Genomic DNA, 20,884 nt, shown 5'->3' with positions numbered 1-20,884 from the left:
CCTGAATTTATTGGGACTTACTCTCAAATATATTATCAACTATGCATTTGCTTAGGATTTAAAAATCAACCAGTACATAAATCAGATCAATTATACGTAGGATAACCACTTGTACTAATTCCCCCCATATTTTGTTCAGATATTTAAAAAATATTGATTTATGATGAAACACATCTAACAAGCCTCAGATTATTGCCTTAAAAAACACATTTAAGAGATTTCTATAACAAAATTTAAATTCCATGAGCCATTATGGAAGATATATACTACCCAAGTAAGAAAGAAATACGATGATCTCCTTTAAAACAATTATATATAATCTTTTAGGTTTGAAGTTTAGTCATTGTAAAACAATTAATTAATCAAATACGTAACAAAATATGCTTTGATGTCTCCACTAGAAATTTGTGAAAGTTTTGACACCGTATTAAGATAATTTTATAACCAGGTCAAGAGAATATAAAGCAATTCACATTTAGGCATTAACTGATTAAATTAATATCAACTTCCTTTTTTATACTTTATTATACTAGGGAGATAATTTAGTAGTTATGCAGTTATGATAGTCACTAATCTTACTTTGCAAAGTATCATTGTTGAGAGTTCAAGACCTGATTAGCCAACTTTTAACATCAAAACCACCACAAATATATTATTCAGAATGTACTATATGAAACAATGCTAATATAGACTGGATCTGGATAGACTCAGTTTTGATTCTCTGCCCAGCTATATAATCCTCTTTAATTGCTTTTAGGGCAATCATTATTTATCAGTCTACCCTACTGCACAGAATAATTGTGTAAATAAAATCCAAGAGGGGGAAAATGCAGGACAAGTATAATATAAATGAAACAAAACAAATATATCTAATCAGCTCCAAATAAACTGATCCTCAGATTTACTATGATTTTTTAAACTATCAAACATTGGAAGATCAAAAGATGGAAGAGCTTGATTTTGGTAATTCTTGAGTTTAGAGGTGTTTTCTTCTGAAGAGATATGAATTAGTGCTGCTTCCATTAAAATGACAAAAGCCTTGTGGCATTGTGCCACAACTCTAACCCTTTTGTGCATGCATGAGGTGTTGTGGTGCCCAAAGGAAAGCTGTGCCATTTGGGCTACAAGTAAGCGGTGTTAAACTCTTTTACATGTTATGGGCACAGAAGGGCACTTACTGGTAAATCTCTCAGCCTTTTTTAGAGATGTGTTTTTGAGTACAATAGCTGTTCCTGCAAAATGTTTAAATAACTATCTCCAAATTCAGAAGGACATTAACGCTAGCATCGATGGAAATGTGTTCTTGAAGGGAAATTTAAGGGGGAAATCATTTATATTAAGACTGCACTGGTAGAGAATTTCAAAATACTGAAAACATTTTGTTGCATAGCTATATTTTAGAATTCTCTTTTTTACATTTTCAGATCATTTGGATATATATTGCTGTTCTCCAATGTATATAACTCAATTTCACTGCATATAGTCAAATTCTATTTTACTGTTTGTAAAAGTTGCCATGACCTCATCATACCGCTATTTCTATTTTTTTTCTTCATTTCATATTGTATGCTTTAAATTTTTATTGCTTTTAGCAAAACATTGACCACAATAAAGTCTGAATTGTGACAGAAAACAGGCAGAGTTTTCTTTTGTTAGTTTCAGCCTCCTCACAGAGTTTGATGGATAGTTTTTCAGTGCCTCTCCAAAATTTCCATAATACTGTCAATTTTAATGTGATTGAAAGACAAAATTATTTACATACATAGGAAGTCATTATCAATTCCACTCAAACAAATGCAAGTTTAATGAAACAAAATTTACTTTTTGTCTAGCTGTATCTATTTGCCATGGTCCTGCCTATTTTTGGAATTTGGCTCTTGGCAGGTCACTCCAAACCCAAAAAAATGACTCTTGGTATGAAAAAAAGATTGATTTTTTTTTTCTTATGAGATATTGTCTCCAATATTTGCAGCTTATAGGGGGAAAACTACCTTAATGAAGTTAAGGTTAATGAAGAGAAAATTGTTTATAAAGAGAAATCTGAACTTTAAAGCATTGTGATTTGTGAGCAGTAACTGAACTGATACTCGATATTAAGTAATTGTGTGGCTGAGCTCTTTGTCTTAGCATTTGCAATGTATTTTAAAAGTTAATTACTCATGCTGGTTGATCCAGAGTTGAGAGTGGCGAAAACCACAACAAACCTTTATCAGCAACAATAAAACTAGGTTTCAATGTTGCCCAGATATTTTTCAAGAGGAATGTTAAACCCTTGGAGAAAGAGGCAGGTCATAATGGAGGTTGGAAATAGCATTTTAACAGTTTCCTATTAAGATTAGCAATTCTCATACAAAGAGAAAACAGGCTTCCCCAGTACAGTACTAACTTTTGGTGACTGGGTGTGTAGGCCAACATATTTGGTGGTCTTTAAAATGAGGAAAGACTGATCATTCCCAAATCTGCAAAGCCATGTACAACAGCTGAAAAGTCTACCATCTTCTATTCCCACCACCATCCCACTTTTTCTCCCCGTACTATTTATTCGTTTATCAAATTCAGCTCACTCTATTTTAAAGGAAACAGATATTTAGCTATTGCTAAATATCACCACCTATCTCAATTTACTGAATATATTTCAGCATAAATATTACTTGCTTAGTATGCAAAGTCTGTACAAATCACATTGCCACAGTTCTGTGCAACTGTTCTTGTGGTGTTTCCATTAACTCGGTGAAGATCGTGGGAAACCTTGTAGTGGGCCCGTTTCTACATCTATCCAATATGGCAGATTAAACAGGCCTAGGCTTAATTTGTATGTTGCATGGGAGACATTGAGGAATACAATAGGTGTTTCCTAGACTGAGGGATTAAAAACATGTTCATTATTGTCACAGAAGTGCAGGTTGACCAGAAGACTTCATTTTGTGTAACAAAGTACTCATAACTCCATCACCAAAACTGGTCCTCTAAACTAGATCATAATTGAATGTCAACTCCTAATGTTTTATGGCAATGTGATTTCTTTTATAATTGATCTTCCATTTTAAAATATGCAGGCTATATAAGAAATCTCCCTTCTAATCGAAGTAAATGTGTAATCCCAGTTTTATGAGGGTAATCGCTCAAAAGAGATCATGGCAGTCTGCAAATCAGTTTACCATTTAATCCCAGAATGCATTGGCCCACCACTAGAAAAACACTCTGCCTATGTTCAGAGGCCTTGCCCAGGGGCTTAAATGCTGGCATCCAAAGTAGATTTTGCAGAACAGAACAGGCCTTAAATTAAGGCCTGCATTCTTAAAATCCAATTATCTGTCTCCTATCCGGGTCGGCCAATAATCCTGCCCTCCCCTCCCCGGCCCACATCAAAGAAACCTTGCTCTAATGAAAACATAATCCTCGCGATCGGGCCCCTGCTTGTGTCATCAGCATCTATGACTTCCTTCCAAAAATAACCCGGGTCTCTCGCTCACCTAATAGCCAGGAGTTCGTGGAACAGATAGGCGGCAGCGGCGAGCAGGGCCCCCCCAGTCAAATAAAGGGTTTTCTTCCACCACGAATCAGATCCCAGCCCTGTCATGATCCCGCCGTAATCCTGCAGTGGGAAAGCAAGGATTTCCCCATAAAAGGAAAAGTGACCGTCGGACCCCTCGCACCAAAGGCTTTGATTCCTGCTTAGATCCACCACGCACGACCTGGATGAGGCGAAGCCAACCCCCCAGGGCATGCTGCGCGACGCGGGCGTTGCTAGCTCCCGTTTGCCCACGGATCGAAGCCAGGGCCGTCTGCATGGGGGAGAAACCGGGCGGCGTCAAGGTGCTGGCGGCAGGGGCAAGCCGGGAGTTCGACAATAGAGGAAGAGGAGGAGGAGGCAGAAGAGAAAAGGGAGATCGCGGCGGCAGTGAAGGCTCTGCCGAGTGTCCTTGGCGAGCTCTGCAACATCAGCACCAACATCACCGGCAGCGGTACTTTTTCCTTGCCGCTACCTCTCGGTCTTTATGTCTTCGCCCGGAGGAGGGAGGGAGGGAGGTGATGTCATGGCTTTCAATCTGCCTTAAAAACCCGCGGGAGAGTCCAGTCCGTGGGAAATGAAACACGAAAGCAACGAGATTAGCGGAGAGAGGAAGGCGGAGGTCACTCGTTAAACGGAGGACACGATTTAAGGGGGAGCTGCGCGGCTCCCGGCACCGGGAAGGGAGGCATCCTTCGGGATGGCTGGAAGATTAGCATATATATATATACCGTTCCGGGTGGAAGCGGAGTTCTGTTCTATTGGTTCATTTTGTTGTTGTTGTTGTTGTGTCCTGCATCTTTGGTGGCATCAGCCCAGGGTTGTGTCACGTGGTCTCCCCTCCAAGCGGTGAGCTGCAAAAATATAATCGCTTCCGTTTGGTACACACCGACCTTTGTGTTTTAGCATCTACGTGTTTCCGCGTTTTATAGCACTCCGTCTCCCTCTGTTTCTCTCCCCTTCAAGTTTTAATCGCTGCTTTCATCTTTTTAGAGATTGGCGTTTCCATTCTGCAGGCTTTGTTTGGCTGAAAACAATGTCATCGGGGAATTGGGGGATCCAAGGTCATTGTGCCTGTAAAGTTACAAGGGGTAATTTTGAAAACAAATCTCTTTACAGTGTGGGAAGTTATCACCCAGCCCTCTCCCAGAAAAATGAAATATCCTAGGAAATATTGAAAAGGCAGAACATTTCTCTGGATATGAAAAGAAACATGTTTTAAAGGACAGAACAGTTGCCTGTAGCTTCCTGCCCATCCCCACTTTCTCAATGGACCATTGAATGGGCCAGGCTAGTCCACTTTACATAATAAAGACTTCTCCACTGCAGCCCCAGGGAGGATGGGAGTAAAGGCATTATAATGTTGGAACTTTACTCAACTCTCCACATGGCATCTGAGAACTCATCCATCCCTGGATTCAAAACACAGCCTAGAGAGTAGCCCCTGCATGGCCCCATGGGAGTCTGACAACCAATCAGAACACATTTCGTACACAGGAACAGGAAACAGAGAGGTGGGATAAACAGGTTATAAAAAGCCTAGCAAGCCCCTCCTTCAGCCCTTCTCTTCTTCTCCACCAACATTGAAGCATGCAATCACCTTTTCTGTTCAAGGCTCAAGCCATGTGGCCCTGTCCAACAATAAACCATCTTTCCAAGCAGCCTCCATGTCTCCAGTGTCTTTTTCCCCACTTGGAGCCGAACCCAGAAGGACATTTCTTTCAACAACAGCAAGGAAATATTGTAAGCCATTCTCCAGTTCCAATATCAGGACTGGTTGCAGCCATTTCTCTCTTATCAAGGCAACTGGCCTTTTCTATAATCAAATTCCCACATTTCCCTATTTTTGCATAAGAAATATGCTTGTACATAAAAGAATCAGTTTAAGAAAGTTCACATCTGTAATTCTTTGCACATGGAAAAACCATTATTACTTACAACTGAATGTACATATCGGTTTTTTTTTGCAAAAATTAGCCAAATTTGGGGTGAAATAATGGAGTATGTAAGATTGTCAAAGACAAACCCAAGAACACTTGCTCTCCTTTTCTTGCCTCTCTTGAGTTTATAGCAGGATCCCTGCTTATGACTTAATGCAGGAGTACCCCTAAGCCCTGGGCTGAGGCCCACTACCAGGCCGTGGCCTATTGGAATTGGGCCATACTCAAGTGGCCCAGTTCCTCTCCCCCCCCCCCTCTCCGAGCCAGGACACCAAGCCGCAAAGGTTGGGGACCACTGACTTAAAAGCATTTTCTAATATTATCCAGCCGTTACTGAGATGACGGAAAGTTGTTCTAACCTCATTATTTCATAGTACAATTATAGATTCTACAAGAAGCTATACATTAATAAGGGACCTGTCTCTGCTATCACATCTTTGTGTCAGCTTAAGCGCTCTAAATAAAATAAAAGTAAGGAATGGAGGACGGTGTTTCTTTACCTAGCAAATACACACAGTATTTAATACTCTCTAGTGACATACTAGTGGCTCAGTGGCTAAGACGCTGAGCTTGTCGATCAGAAAGGCCAGTAGTTTGGCAGTTTGAATCCCTAGCGCCGCGTAATGGAGTGAGCTCTCGTTACTTGTCCCAGCTTCTGCCAACCTAGCAGTTCGAAAGCATGTAAAAATGCAAGTAGAAAAATAGGAACCAATTTGATGGGAAGGTAAAAGTGTTCCGTACACCTTTGGTGTTTAGTCATGCCGGCCACATGACTACGGAGACTTCTCCAGAGAGCACTGGCTCTTTGGCTTTGAAATGGAGATGAGCATCGCCTCCTAGAGTCAGGAACAATTAGCACATATGTGCAAGGGGAATCTTTACCTTTACCTAGTGACATCTTAATAAGAACTTGAAAGATAAAAAGATTTAATTCTTTGGGTTACCAAAATGGATTTTACTTTGGTTTCAAAAATAACCCAATGAAATAATCACCAGCTTTCAGGTATCTTTGGAACACTTTGTTCATCCCAAACAGGATTAAATAGTTGAAACCATTTCTAAGACTCAGTTGGAAAGGACTGCTTCCAAGCCAAACTTCAAACAGAGAATTTTGTACAGCACTCCTGTGAGACCCCATTGCTCCTTGCTCTTGAGAATTTAGGGGATTTATAGCAGAACTGCCAGTATGAAGTAGTTCTTCCTCACATACATAAATCCTAAAAGCTAATCTATTTAGGGAAGAAACAGAAAGGGCTTTATCTGCTCAGCCCCTGAACTGCTATTGTTTAAATATAAATTATGATGACAATGTTGTTATCCATTCAGTTGTGTCCGACTCTTGGCAATTCTAAGGTCTCGCCGCATCTTACAATTTTGCACTACATCTTTGAGTTGTTCTATGCTTTGGTTGGTGTCATCATTGATGGTGTCCAACTACCATGTTCTTTGGGGGCCTGATTTTTTTTACTGCTAACTCTTCCAAACATGATTGCTTTCTCCAGTGAATTCCTCTGTGTGACATAGCCAGAATAAGTGAGATGCACTTTTGTGATTATAGCCTTTCACTGACATGTCTGGTGTTATGCACTCTGGCACTTGTTAGTCATCTTTGCTGTCCAAGGAATATTCATGCGCCTTCTCCAAAATCAGTTTCTGGATATCATTGTTGAAGACAACCTTTGGCAAGGCATGAGATCCTTTTGATGCAGGAGCTTAGCTGCTTTAACAGGGCAGAGCAGAGGACATTGTAGAAGTCTCCATTCAAGAAATAGAATATAGTAATTTGAAGTTCAACAAATAAATTAAACTTGGCAAACAGTTTCTCCTTGCAAACAACTACTGAAGTATGCTGTCATTGTCTTGTTCTTGCTATATATGGAAAGAGGGCCATTACTCTTAACTATTGGGCATCAATGGTTCTATCATAGCCTCATATAAAATATTTATGCTTGCTAATGCTTAAAATGTTTGTGGCTTGTTCTTAAACATGATACGTGCAATGCAGATCTTAGATCTTCTAAGATTCCACCTTAGCTATTTTTATTTCAAAACATTTTTGAAGTGGTCTGTAAATACTGTCCCTTCAGTACAAAATATGCTTCATCCATTATGAAGCATATTTTGCAGCCCATGTTTCTTAAAGTAGGTGACATCAATATCCAACAAAATAATTCCGAGCACTTTTGTAGCGAAGATACAATGTGAAGATGAAACAGTGGCAAAACTCAAGAGACTGAACACTTCAAAAGTATTTTTCAATGATGCAAGTCTGAGTAGATCATCAGTGATCTATTTGCTGGTGTCATAGTTTCTTTCTGCCTGTAAAGTAACCATGCATTCAAAGAAGCAAGCTATCATCATCTTCCACCAGTTATGATCACTTCCTCCCCTCCTACCACCCCAAATTTCCTCATTTAACACTCCGTTACTACCTTCCACCATATAGCAGATATAGAAAAAGTGAAGGTTACTTTTTAACACCTAGAAAATCTCTGTGAAGGGAAGAAAAAATATGAAGGATTTATATTCCCAATAGACAATTCACACTACCTTGTTCTGCTTTTCTACATCAAAGAACATATTTAGGCTCTTTATGTGCATCAGCGTCATGAAGCAAAGCTGTAACAGAATCAGACTCGTACATCACACTAAACCATGTGATCTTTGTACTTTGCCTTACATGATATGTGAACTTCAATTTTATTTATTTAATAAAACCTGTTTTAAAATCATTGTATCAATGTACTAGCTAGTCACAATTTGTCCCTTAAGCGTTCCGGGCGGCGCATACATTTTAAACCTCAACAACCTGCCATGGGCATTTCTGCAACTGACTTTTGTGAGATTTATCCACAAATCCATACATATATACATATGAACTGAGCAATAAAGCACCAAATTAGCAGGCTACCCATTTATCTCCCCGCACACAAAGGAGATTCCCTACTACCGCTATTTATTTCAGTTCTTTTTTTCTGAGTAGATGTCTACAACTATCCGCTATTTTTATTACTATGTAAGTGCATGAAACATGTTTGGTTCCCACTGCATTTTTAGAAATAAAGATGATGGTAGGGACAAGGTGCTTTCTGTAGCATTTCAATGTCACTCTTTTTTTAATTAAAGGAGTTTTTGAGGGAGGGGGATGGAAAGGGCAGATGAGGCTTGGCAATTAGCATTACCAGATTTGGGCTTCAAATTCCAAATAGCCACTAGAAGGCAGCAAAGAGTTAACTATTTTGCATGGCTTTTCTGCCTTCTAGTGGTCATCTGAATTTTTGAATTTGATTTGGTGGTCCTATAGCAGGGGTGTCAAACTGGCAGCCCACAGGCCGGATGAGTCACGTGCAGGCCACGCCTACTCCAGCTTCACAAAAAGAAAAAAAATCACACTATATCACATGATAGCAACATGACACATTGAGCTTGACACCCGTGCCCTATAGCAGTGTTTTTCAACCACTGTGCCGCGGCACACTAGTGTGCCATGACATAGTGTAAGGTGTGCCGTGGGAAAATTACTTTATATATAGTCAATAGGCACAGAGTTAAAATTTTTTAACATTTTCTAATGGTGGTGTGCCTCGTGATTTTTTTCATGAAAAAAGTGTGCCTTTGCACAAAAAAGGTTGAAAAACACTGCCCTATAGTATCTGAATAAATGGCTAACTTGGAACTTCCAGTTATGAATTCTAGGCTCAAAAAAATTGGTCTTTACATAGAATTTGGCCTCTCTTTCTTTAGAGCTGTAACATTATGCTCAAGGAAAAAAAAAAAACAAGTTAGCGATGTATATGATTTTACATTTAAAAACAGGCCACCTGTTGAATTTGAGTAATGATTTTGCAAATGTCAATAAAAGCCAATAATTCTAAAGTCTTAAGAGCAATCATTCTGACAATTGTTTCAGACTTCCAGCATGTTGCACAGAATGTTTATCCACAAATATATGATACTATGAACAATAATTCCTCTACCATGTATGCTGAGATGGCAGCAAATCCTTTAGCCAACACTTTGAAAACAAGGTTGATTGCCCCTTTATTATAGCTATTTATCACATCTTCTGTGCTTCTGTAGCAACTATGGACTTTGTCTTAGCTAGCAGTTCTGATGTTAGCTTCTGCTTGTTGATGCTCTGTGGAGGCTTCCTTCAGATCCAGTTGTTCTTGCATGCTTGATTTAATTGCATGGAGTGCATAGTTAATGCTAGTGTTTTCAGTCCAACTCCAGGATCCAAAAAGGGGGTTGTATAACATGCCTTTCACCATCTTAACTGAAAAACCATCTGCAGATAAGGAAAAGAAAGGGGACAGATTGAAGACAATTTATTTTTTAGAATGCTATCATTTATACTGAATGCCTCCAAGCTCCTGAAATATAATTCTGACACAATGGTGAAATTACCATAGGTAATCCTCGTTTATCGAGTACAATTGGAACCAGCAGCTCTGTTAAGTGAAGAGGTCACTACGTGGGAAACCATGTGACCATGGCTGTGCTTTCCTTTTCTCAACTCCTCCACCCTTTGGGAAGCTCAGCTGGTCCTGCCGTGATAGTCAGCTTGAACATGATAAAGACTAATCAGTTTTACACATCTGGCTTTTGTCTGCTTCCAAACTCACTCCCTCTCCTTTGGAGTGATCACACTGGCATTTGGGTAGAGCAGGAGGAGAACTAATGTTTGTATTCGTATAAATTGGCAAGAGAGAAAGTAAACAGACAGTGGGGAAAACACATTGCAAGCAATGTGCTGGTGCTGGGAGTCCCAAGTACACTATGCAAACAGGAATTCCCAAGTGCACCATGGAACACTATTCTCCATTGAATGTCTTACTTTTTTATTATCCCTTCCTCTCCAATCTCTCCACCCTGGGGTACCGGGGGAAGGGGGACATGGGACCCAAGCAATTTCTGAAAACAATCTCTTGCATGTTGACTTTTTTTATTCTCCCCTCCTCCCACTGAAGAATGAAGAAATTGAAGAGGAAGGGATTATGAAAACACAAACATGAACACAATGGCGAATATATATATATATATATAAAGTAGTAGTAGTAGTAGTAGCAGCAGAAATAGTAGTAGTAGCAGTTAAGATGATGTTAAAATTGCAAAGTATTTAATCAGAGAATTTTAACATGGAATGAAATATCCCTTTGAAAACAGGTTCATGCCAAAGGAACATTTTTTAAATCTCCTCTCTAAAATAATCAGTTTTATTCAAGTCTCCTATGAATCAGTAATGATAAAAGTTACAGATCAACTTATCAGGAAGGCACCAAATTGCTGTTACACTATCGGTCAACTTGGAATTCTCCAGATGTCTTATGACTTCAACTCCCTAAATTCTCAACCAGTAGTGCTAACAATGAATTGGCTGATCTGGAAGAGACCAGGTTGAGCAAAGATGCACTACCAGAGTATTAACTTTTCATTTTTCAAAATCATCTGACCGAAGTGTGTTTTCTTTACGCAACATCTTTGTTACAGATAACTCAAAGTCAACAAGTAGTTATATTTAAAGGATGCCACATGATTGCTTTCCTCCTTGAAACATAATACCTACTTGATTCCAGAAGACGCTCTAACTCTTCAGGTGATATGAATTTCTCCCAGTCATGAGTGCCATCCGGAACAATACCCAGTAACTTTTCAGCAACGATAATGCCAAGAATATAGGACAGTTGAGTTTTGTTTATTGTGGTAATAAAGAGGGAACCTTCGGGCTAATGTAAAACAAAAGCCAATTTGCAACTTGGTTATTTATACAACTATCAATAAAAACATATAAAGAATATAATTACAAGATTTGGTTAAAAAAAGTTAATACAAAAAGTTTAAGTCAATGACATCTGCATATGGATAAAAGGACTCTACTGAAAAAGTCATGTAGCTGAAAAAAGTGAGTACTGTAGAAAATAAAATAATAAAATTCATATATATTCCCTATTTAGATTGCCTAGATAAATATTTTCAGAATAGAAAGGGAATACTATGAAGGGAACACTCCTGATTGCATTCAGTCTAGATAATCAGAATATATTATGAGCTAAATTTTACCTTAGAGCAACGAGCCATTAAAATGAAAAAAAAACATAAATGCAAAAAAAGAAAAGAAAAAGATCTTTATAGTAAAAAGAAAGTATAGCACTGAGATCTACTTTACCATTTTAAAACTTACTTTTAATACTTTTCCAAAGCATTCGATGATCTTTTCAACGTCAGCCACATGTTCTACTACTTCAGAGGCAACAACTATGTCAAATTTTTCTGATCCCTCTTCCACAATATCCTCCAGTGCACAGGCTCTGTACTGAATCCTTTCGGTAAGGGCTGGATCATATGATTTATGCAGTTCTGCTGTCCGGATGCTGTCTTCCAAAGGATCAATTCCAGTAACTGAAGCTCCCAGTCTAGCAAGGGGCTAATACCATAAATATATCATTTTATCCTGTATTAAACTATGAAGAAGTCTTCATATCATTGACAAATATATCTAAAGTTACTTAAGCTTAATGCTCATGCTTCCTTGCCCTCTAAAAATAAATATTGCACTAATAAAATATGAATCCTAATATTGCATTATGGAACTTTTTCATTGATTAGCCTCAAGTTGGGTATTCCTAAAATGTTGGCGTGATCCCCCTGCCCTCCACCCCAAAAAAATGTTTCTTAGACCTGTTAACAGTTACATTTTCCTTTGGCTTAGACTAATTCTGCCTCTTATTTTGTAATTGATTAAATGAGACATATATAATTATAATTAAATTGAAATTACAGTATTAAAGTATACTAATATCATTTTTAAAGGTTTAGGGAGGGAAAAGGGACATCTCCCCAAAACTGAAATTTAATATCACTCATGGAGTAATGGTAAATGTGGTGGAAGTTTCAATAAAGCAGAAAGATTTAAAGCCAACATTCCATGCTGTAGTGTTTGGGAAACATTCTATCATAGCCAAGAGATGCACAATTTCTGAGTTAGGAATCACACAGGTTGTATAGAGTCATTCTAATGCTGGCACATCTTCACAAGCACAGGCATATTAAATCCCCTTGCATTTGCCATATACTCTCTAGAGGTAGTATTCTAACGGTTTGGACCGGTTCACCCAAAACGGTAGCGGAAATTGCGGGTGGCCTCACCCATCTGCCCCAGCTCTATGGCATCCCATTTAGGCTCTTTTTTCACCAAACCCACATAGGCGGAAGCCTATGCGCATGTAAGTTCACATTTGCAAACCAATAGGGAAGATAAGTGTACACCAACCCTGATCTCTCCCTTCTTAGTTTCTATCTTAATAACCTACTGCAGATGGTGGAGTTCCCTCTATAATCAGCAATGGTGAAACCAGCTACCCAGCCCCTGATGAAGTGTTTTGCTGGCTGGTAAGGGTCAGGTTTCCTGTGCTAAATGGCAATATAAAACGTGTAGCCTGTTTCTTACTAGCTACCTAATCTGGATAAAATATAATAGCAATTTTCATGATGCTGAAAGCAAGTGTCTTTGTGGTTTCAAGGAGAGTTAACTTTAACTAAATAAGGTTTTTAAAGAAATAAAAAATATTTAAAAGCTTGGCGTTTCCTCCTATTAATTAAAGGCAGAAGGACTTTCATCATCATCAAATGTACAATTGCTACCTCAGAAAGTAGTCCACCACCACAGCCAACGTCTAGGATCTTCATGTTAAAGAGTGGGCTTCCTAGCTCATGCTCAGTTTTCAGATTCAATATAGTATCTCTTACACAAAATAGAAAACAAATACGATTCAGTTAAAACAAAAAAAACAAGACACTTGCATATTACCACAACTGCAACATTTTATTCTTTCAAAGTGCCATAAAGAGAAAAATCAATTTATTATCAACACCTTTGTTTTCAACATATGCTATTTTTACCACCGCATACCTCCAGAAGCAACATTTACTCAGAAAAATGTACTGTAACTGATTAAAATATTGTCTAATTAATATTGTCACCATCTTGCAAACGGTGATGGTAATTCAGGGACTGATTTCTCATGTATTGACATATATAGAAAACTGTACTACTTGTTTAATTTACCATTAATCATACAGTGGATATAAAATCTACGCATCCCTCCTAAAAGGCAGGTTTTTGAGATATAAAAAAAAAATAGACCAAGATATATCACTTCAGAATTGTTTCCACCTTTCATATAACATATATGCTATACAATTCATTTAAAAACAAACAAATATTTCAAGGTTAAATAAAAACACAGTAACATGGTTGCATATGTATGCACACTATTTTATAAGTAGGGATGTGGCTGTGTTCAGGATTAACCAATCACACTCAAACTGATATTAAATAGTAATCAGTACACACCTGCCATCAATGAAAGTGAGCTTATAAAGCATTAATGCAATATCATTGTTGGAAGATATCAGTCAGAGAAGAGTACAAAAAGCTTTCCAAAGTATTGGATATACCATAGAACACAGTGAAGATAGTCATCAACAAATGAAGAAAAGATGGCACAACAGTGACATTACCAAGAACTGGGTGTCCCTCCAAAATTGATGAAAAAGAAGAAATCTTATCTAAAAGGCTGCCAAAAGGTCTACAGCAACATTAAAGGAGCTGCAGAAATTTCTGACAAATACTGATTGTGCATTACATGGGACAACAATCTCCAAAGTCTTTGTATGTATGAGCTGTGAGGTAGGGTGCAAGACAGAAGTCTTTTCTTACAAAGAAAAACATCCAAGCCCAGCTACATTTTGCAAAAACCTACATCAAATGTGAGAAAAGCTTGTGGGAAAATGTGTTATGGTCTGAAGACATCAGGTTGAACGGCCATAATTCCAAAAAGTATGTTTTATGCAAAAAGAACACTCTGCATCACCAAAAAATAAACCATATCCACAATGAAGTATGATGATGGCAGTATTATGCTTCAGGCAGGGGTGGGTTTCGGCAGGCACTACTGCTGGTTCGCTCATCTGTGTGCTTTGTGGGCACACACGCTTGATGCACATGCGAAGTGCAATTAAAATTGTTCTGCACATGCACAGAACTGAAAAACAAGATGGCGGCACCTGGGGAACCAGTTCAAGGGCATGGCAGGCCTGGGTCGCTGCCGGTTCCAGTTCCAAATCACTACCGGTTCGGCCAAACTGGTCCAAACCGATAGGAACCCATCACTGGCTTCAGGGCTGCTTTGTTCAGCTGGAACTAGGGCTTTAGTCAAGGTGGAGGGAATTAGGAACAGTTCCACTCAGTCAATTTTGGCACAAAACCTATAGACTCTGCTAAAATGCTGAAGAGAAAGAAGAAATTCACCTTCAACACCAACACTACTCAAAGTACTCAAATCATACATCGAAACCAACAAAGGGAGTCCGGACTTGAATCCAATTGAAAATGTATGGGGTGGACACAGGAGATGCCCTCACAATCTGACAGATTTGGAGCACTTGTGCAAGGAAGAATAGGCAAAGATTCTTAAGGCAAGATGTGCCACACTGGTAGACTAAATGCTGTCATAAAATCAAAAGGTCCTTCAACAAAATATTAGTTTAAGGGTGTGCACATTTATGCTACTATGTAAATGTAAGATTTTTTAAAAAAAATTCTCCTACAAAATTTTCAAAATTTGTTTTTCAATTGAATTGTACAGCTTACATTATTTTACAGGTGGGGAAAAAATTCTGAAGTGATTTATTTTGGTCTGATTTTTTTTACATCTCAAAAAACTGGCATTTTAACAGGGATGTGTAGACATTTTCTATCCATTATATTTTAGTTTTGGGATCCACACAAGCTTTAACTAAATAGTAGCAACTAAGGCTATGATTCAGTTTCAAAAGTTGATAATTCTTACTAATATCAAATTTCTGGCAAGAGCTTGAAAATATCAACGTATTTTAAAAATTTACCTAATAAAAGGAACTCTAATATCATTCATAGAATGCAAGGCTGCATATTCTCCATCCTCATTCCACCACTTGTGTGCCAGCCGTTGGAATCTTCTAAGTTCTTCTGGATCTACTGTTTGCCAAGTGCTGTATGGTTGACCTGTAAATTTTCTAAACAAAAGTTTCATCAGGACAAACACAATTAGCAAAAATGATTGAAAAGTGCAACAACAAGTAACTTTGTTTACGGAAAATATGGATTTGTCAAACCCATACAGGTATATAATTTTCAATAGTATAATATCAATACTATAATTTTCATTCTATTCAAAAAGTGGAAGAAGTAGATAAATTTAGATTGTAGCAGGAACCAATGTTCATTCTAGGCATGAAAGTGATTTCTGAGAAAATGCGGAGACATTTGGGGCTTTTATTTTAGGACAACACAACACTAATATATAAAAATATGAATGAGAGAATTGAAACAGCAAAAGAAAAGTTTCTCTTTCTAATAGCCATCACTGCTTAGCCATCACTGCTATAAGGCGTATGCTGGGGAAATAATGTTCTTTATCTAGTGTGATGGTTGGTTTGTTGGAAGAAGTGAAAGTTCAAGTTAGCAGAAGAAGAATTGGGAGGGACCTTGGAAGTCTTCTAGTTCAATCCCCTGATCAAGCAGGAAACCTTATACCATTTCAGACAAATGTTTTTCCAATCTCTTCTTTAAAACCTCCAGTGATGGAGCACCACAACTTCTGGAAACAAGTTGTTTTACTGATTACTCTGTCAGGAAATTTCTTCTTAATTCTAGGTCAGTTCTCAATTTAATTAGTTTCCATTCATTGCTTCTTGTCCTGCCTGCAGATGCTTTGGAGAATAAGTTCATCCCCTCTTCTTTTTGCCAGCCCCTTAGATATTAGAACACTGCTATCATGTCAGTTCTAATCCTTTTCATTAAACTAGACATATCCAATTCTTGTAACCGTTTTTTATATGTTTTAGCCTCCAATCCCTTAATCATCTTTGTTGCTCTTCTCTGCACTCTTTTTGGAGTTCCAACATCTTTTTTACATCATGGTGACCAAAATTGGAAGTCCCAGTGCATCCAGGGGGCTTTAGTTTAGTCCACTATAATTTCCTACATATGTACACTATTTTAAAAAGAACAACTTGAATTGCCATTCTTATTAGAATGTTCTTACAAATGTAATTTATTAGGAAGCACATTTTCCATAAAAATAATAATTAGCAGTAAATCAAAATACTATACTTACATTTTGTTTCTCACTTTAGTCAAATTTACAAGGTCACCATCGCTTAACTGAACTTTAATAGAAAAGGTTTCTTGAAATATTTGATGAAGTTGACTTCTGCGATTATCTGATAAAAAGTAATACTTTTAACTTACAGGTTTTCCAAAGAGTTATTATAGGAAACATATTATTAAGGGCACATTTGTTAATGCCATAATAAATTTGTTTGTGAGCACAGACTAATTCCAATAATAAGTATTGGTTGACTAAAATCTATTAGCAAACCCGATTCCTCGTTTCCCCAATTTCCCATTCATCCCTGAGATCTGCAGAGATGTTTACAGGATATATATAGAGAGGGGGGGGGGACAGGAGAGTGAATGGAATTCTGTTTATAGAATACTGGATGCAGGAAATATCAGGATTACATATGTGCACTGTGAAGTGATTATCTTAATACTTAAGGTATTGCTTCATATGCATTCCAATTTTATTTTTACTTTACATTTTAAATTCATTTTTGAACAAAAATTGAACAAAAATTATCAAGAAATATGACATTTTACCTAATGTCACAAATACATGTTTGTTTCTATAGTGTTTAGCATTCTTGGTCAAGTTCCACCTCACTCACCCTCACTTCTAATATTAAAATTATTAATATTAAATAAAATTATTTATTTATCTACAAATGTATTATATACATATCTAAGTATGTAGGTAGGTATATGTACAAAATTAATCAACTAATGATGTACAGATTAATGGTGTAAAAAGACATATCAAAACGCAAACTTATTTATCTCTCTTAATCTATTTCATTTATTATTGGTATGTATCTCTACCACTGACTGAGCAGGATAAATAGGACTCTGCTCTGAAGATTTAGCTTTGCCCGAAGACATTAATCCCAGGATTATATGAGGTCTAAAAGTCAGTCAATACTTGGATTAAATTCTTACCTGCTAGTAATGATAAACATGGCTAGTCAGTCCAAATATTCTTCAGAAGTATTTGGACTGATGACCATGTTTACAAGTAAGGACCTTTTTCTTAATTTGAAAATGGAACAATTGTTCTATATTCTTTGTGTCACCATCGCTAGCTTGTAAGAATTTAATTCTGTTATGACAGTTGTTTTATTTTTGCCTGTCTATGGCTGCAACTAAAAAAGAAAGTTGTGCAAATTTGTGCAAATTTTATTCCAGTCTGACATCACATCCCAAAATGCCACATTCTGTATATTATGATCAGTCTTATAATTCAGCATGAGAAATAATTGTGAAATAATATATTTTTAACCAATACAACGATATGTAAGAAGAGGGTCTGCAAATGCCAATGGATCTGCATAAGTTTCACCTAGGAATACAATGGCTCAGAAGCAGACAAACAAGCAGCAATTAGGCAGAAATGCACCAGATGCAGTTTATGTCCGATTTGTTAAAGTGGGGAGTGGGGGAGAGAAAGATTTCTTTCAATTTTAAAGCCCAGCGCCCATAGACAGACAAACAGATCACCGCCTAACTCCATATACCTCGCACAGCCTTCCCACCTGATGCTTTTAAGACAGGCCGAAGATCAGCACCCGTAATCCCCCCAAGGGTGGCGGTAAACTCGGCAAAGGCTGCCAGAGACTCGTCGAAGGGGTTTTTCTCATTCTCCTCCTCCGAAAAATCTTCAAAGAGTTTAAAGGCCAACAACAACCCCAAATCCCCACGCAGTTACCCCGCCGAGGCCGGGCCACTCAGCTTAAGAGGCGAGGAAAAAGGTCTTGGACTCACCAGGTGACGCCCAGAGATTCAAGGGGCGCCCACAGACCACCCGGCTTCGCGTCATGTGGGCGTGGGGAGCCCACAGCCGCCTTGCCCCCCATAGCGAGCTCCTAGCCCAGCCCTCCATGAGCTACGGCGGCTTCCCGGGTACCCGGAGTGGAGGAGCGGCGGGCTGGCTCGGCCGACTGCGGCTCCACCTCCTTGTCTCCCGCTCGCCAATAGGCCTGGCCGTTTCCCGCCTCGGCTCCAGCCTCCAGTTCCGGGGAGGAGATATTTCGTCGCTTTTGACCTGACCTTGCTCGAAATAGCTTCGGTGGGAGAGTGGAAGCGCCTCGGCCGGTCGTTGAAGGGGGAGCAGACCGAAGATCCTCGCAAGCTTTTCTTCTGACCTCCAAATCCTCAACCGGACTTCGGTTTGGGAAGCGAGCTGGGCGCCAGAAGCTTAAGCGTAGCAAAGCTTCTCCCAAGCCAAGCAAACATGCACAGTTTTAAGGGGGGAGGACGGGACCAGAGCCCGCCTGCAGCGGCTCTGGGTACCGGAGACCAAAAATGTAATTATAGGGGGTGGGAGATGGCGGGGCACCGGGACTGCAGTGTTCGGGGAACTTAGAGTCTTTCGGACCAAACAGCCTGTTGCCATTGTTGCGAGATTAAAATGAAGAGGCACCCGCATCGTCCGCCTTTGGACAGAAAAGGCGTCTTATAAATGCAGCAATGAAGGAATGAAAACAAAGCGACCCTGCAAAGCGAAACGATAGATCCTTTGTAGTGCAATGCGTTGTCGGAGTTTTCTCCACATCTCCAGGAAAAAAAAAAGGGAGGGGGAGCTGCCGCCATGAATTTTGCTTGCTTCTAAATAAGGAAAGCACTTAGACTTATACCGCTTCACCTACTTTACAGCCCCTCTAAGGGGTTTAGTCAGGGTGGAGGTAGTCCTCAACTTACCACCACAATTGAGGCAAAAATTGCTGTTAAGTGACACATTTGTTCAGTGTGTTATGCCCTATTTTACGACCTTTCTTGCCTCAGTTATTAAGTGAATCGCTGCAGATGATAAGTTACTAACTTATCAACAGTTATTAAGTGAATCTGACTTCCCCATTGACTTTGTCAGAAGGTCACAGTAAGTGAACACATGACGCTGGCACACTACGACCATCATAAATATGAACCAATTGCCAAGCATCTGAATTTTGATCACATGGTCATGGGGATACTGCAAAGATCATAACTGAAAAATAGTTATGTCACTTTTTTCATTGTCTTTGTAATTTTGACGGGTCACTGAATGAACTGTTGTAAGTTGAAGACTACCTGTATTGTCTCCAACAATCAGTCCTCACTTTACTCACCTCGGAAGGATGGAAGGCTTCTCACCTTGAGCCAGTGAGAATTGAAATGCAGGCCATCAGCAAAATTAGCCGGCTACCCTGCATTCTAGCCACATTCTCTAACCACTTGGTCACCATGGCTTTAAATCGACGCATGGCACGCAAAGGAGCCGTGCTTTGTGGAGAGGAGGAAGAACTATGGCAGTGATGGTGAATCTATGGCACATGTGGCATGCAGAGCCATTTCTTAAGGAACTCAAGACATTGCCCTGTCAGATTTCGGCCTTCATTTTTGGCCGTTTTCACAAAAAAAACCAATACACAAAGCGAGAGTCGGAAACGGACTTCTGGTTTGCGCATTGGGCCATTTTTCTCCCTCCGGAGGAAGCCTCCAGACGGCAAAAATGGCCCAACACATAAACCGGAAGTTGGAAGACGGACTATTTTCGGCCTCTGGAGGGTCCATGGCGGGGGAGGAGGCCATTTTCGCCCTCCCCAGGCTCCTAAAGAGCCTCTGAAGTCTGAAGAGGGCACAAAACAGGTCCACCGTGCCATCACGCGCCAAAAGCGAGGGGGAGAGGGCAGGGGGGTTGCACATGCATGCATGGGGGGAGGGCACATGCAAGCACAACCCCTCCCCGCATTCCCCCTGCTTTTGGCATGCGATGGCAAAAAGATTAATCATCACTGACCTAGGGCATTGATGGCGAACCTTTTTGACAGAGTGCCAAAAAGGGAGTGTGTGCGCACATGCTCGGCTGGGCCACAACCCGGAAGATGAGCTGCCCAAGGGGCATGCGCTCGCCAGAAAATGAACTTGTTTTTCGATGCATGCATGTGTGCTGGTCAGCTAGTATTCCGGTTACCAGCACACATGCGCGCATGACAGTCAGCTGGCATGCTCACACTGGAGGACCGTCCAGATCTTCCAGTTTCTGGCAATGCCGCACGCGCGAAGGCCAGCTGATCATTGGGCGCACATGCACACCAGAAGCTTGGAAGAGGAACGGGTGACTGCACATGCCAGGCAACATGGCTCTACATGCCACTTCGGGCATGCATGCCATAGGTTCACCATCACAGACCTAGGGCAACAGGGATTACTCGGTGGGATATAGCTCCGCAGGTTAGCAATATGAAGAAGTGTCATGGACTCTCAAGGTAGCTTAGTGAGGCTGTATCTTCTCCA

The 20,884-nt window shown here is 39.6% G+C and overlaps 2 protein-coding genes across 2 annotated transcripts in view; both read right to left on the bottom strand.

Annotated features, from left to right (window-relative positions):
• The window catches only part of FAXC (failed axon connections homolog, metaxin like GST domain containing), a 31,628-nt gene extending 27,458 nt beyond the window's left edge, over positions 1–4,170 (bottom strand). Inside the window, exon 1 of the mRNA XM_014051833.2 lies at positions 3,474–4,170. Coding sequence (XP_013907308.1) covers positions 3,474–3,727 — 254 coding nt within the window. The 5' untranslated portion in view covers positions 3,728–4,170. The remainder of the gene's footprint in view (positions 1–3,473) is intronic.
• Positions 4,171–9,475: 5,305 nt separating this feature from the next.
• COQ3 (coenzyme Q3, methyltransferase) lies at positions 9,476–18,535 on the bottom strand. The gene is made up of 7 exons (XM_014051832.2): positions 18,374–18,535; positions 16,611–16,716; positions 15,358–15,507; positions 13,093–13,192; positions 11,633–11,875; positions 11,018–11,177; positions 9,476–9,739 (listed from the first exon to the last, which is right to left on the bottom strand). Exons 1-7 carry the CDS (start codon positions 18,489–18,491, stop codon positions 9,549–9,551), a joined length of 1,068 nt encoding a protein of 355 aa, XP_013907307.2. The 5' UTR covers positions 18,492–18,535; the 3' UTR covers positions 9,476–9,548.
• Between the last annotated feature and the right edge of the window lie 2,349 nt (positions 18,536–20,884).

Source organism: Thamnophis sirtalis, unplaced genomic scaffold, assembly GCF_051295495.1.
Source record: "Thamnophis sirtalis isolate CommonGarterSnake01/CBP01778 unplaced genomic scaffold, rThaSir2_p1.2 scaffold_6, whole genome shotgun sequence".
In the NCBI taxonomy this organism is placed as follows: domain Eukaryota; kingdom Metazoa; phylum Chordata; class Lepidosauria; order Squamata; family Natricidae; genus Thamnophis; species Thamnophis sirtalis.
Note: the sequence above shows the minus strand (reverse complement) of the source record. Positions and strands in the feature narration are given on the sequence as shown.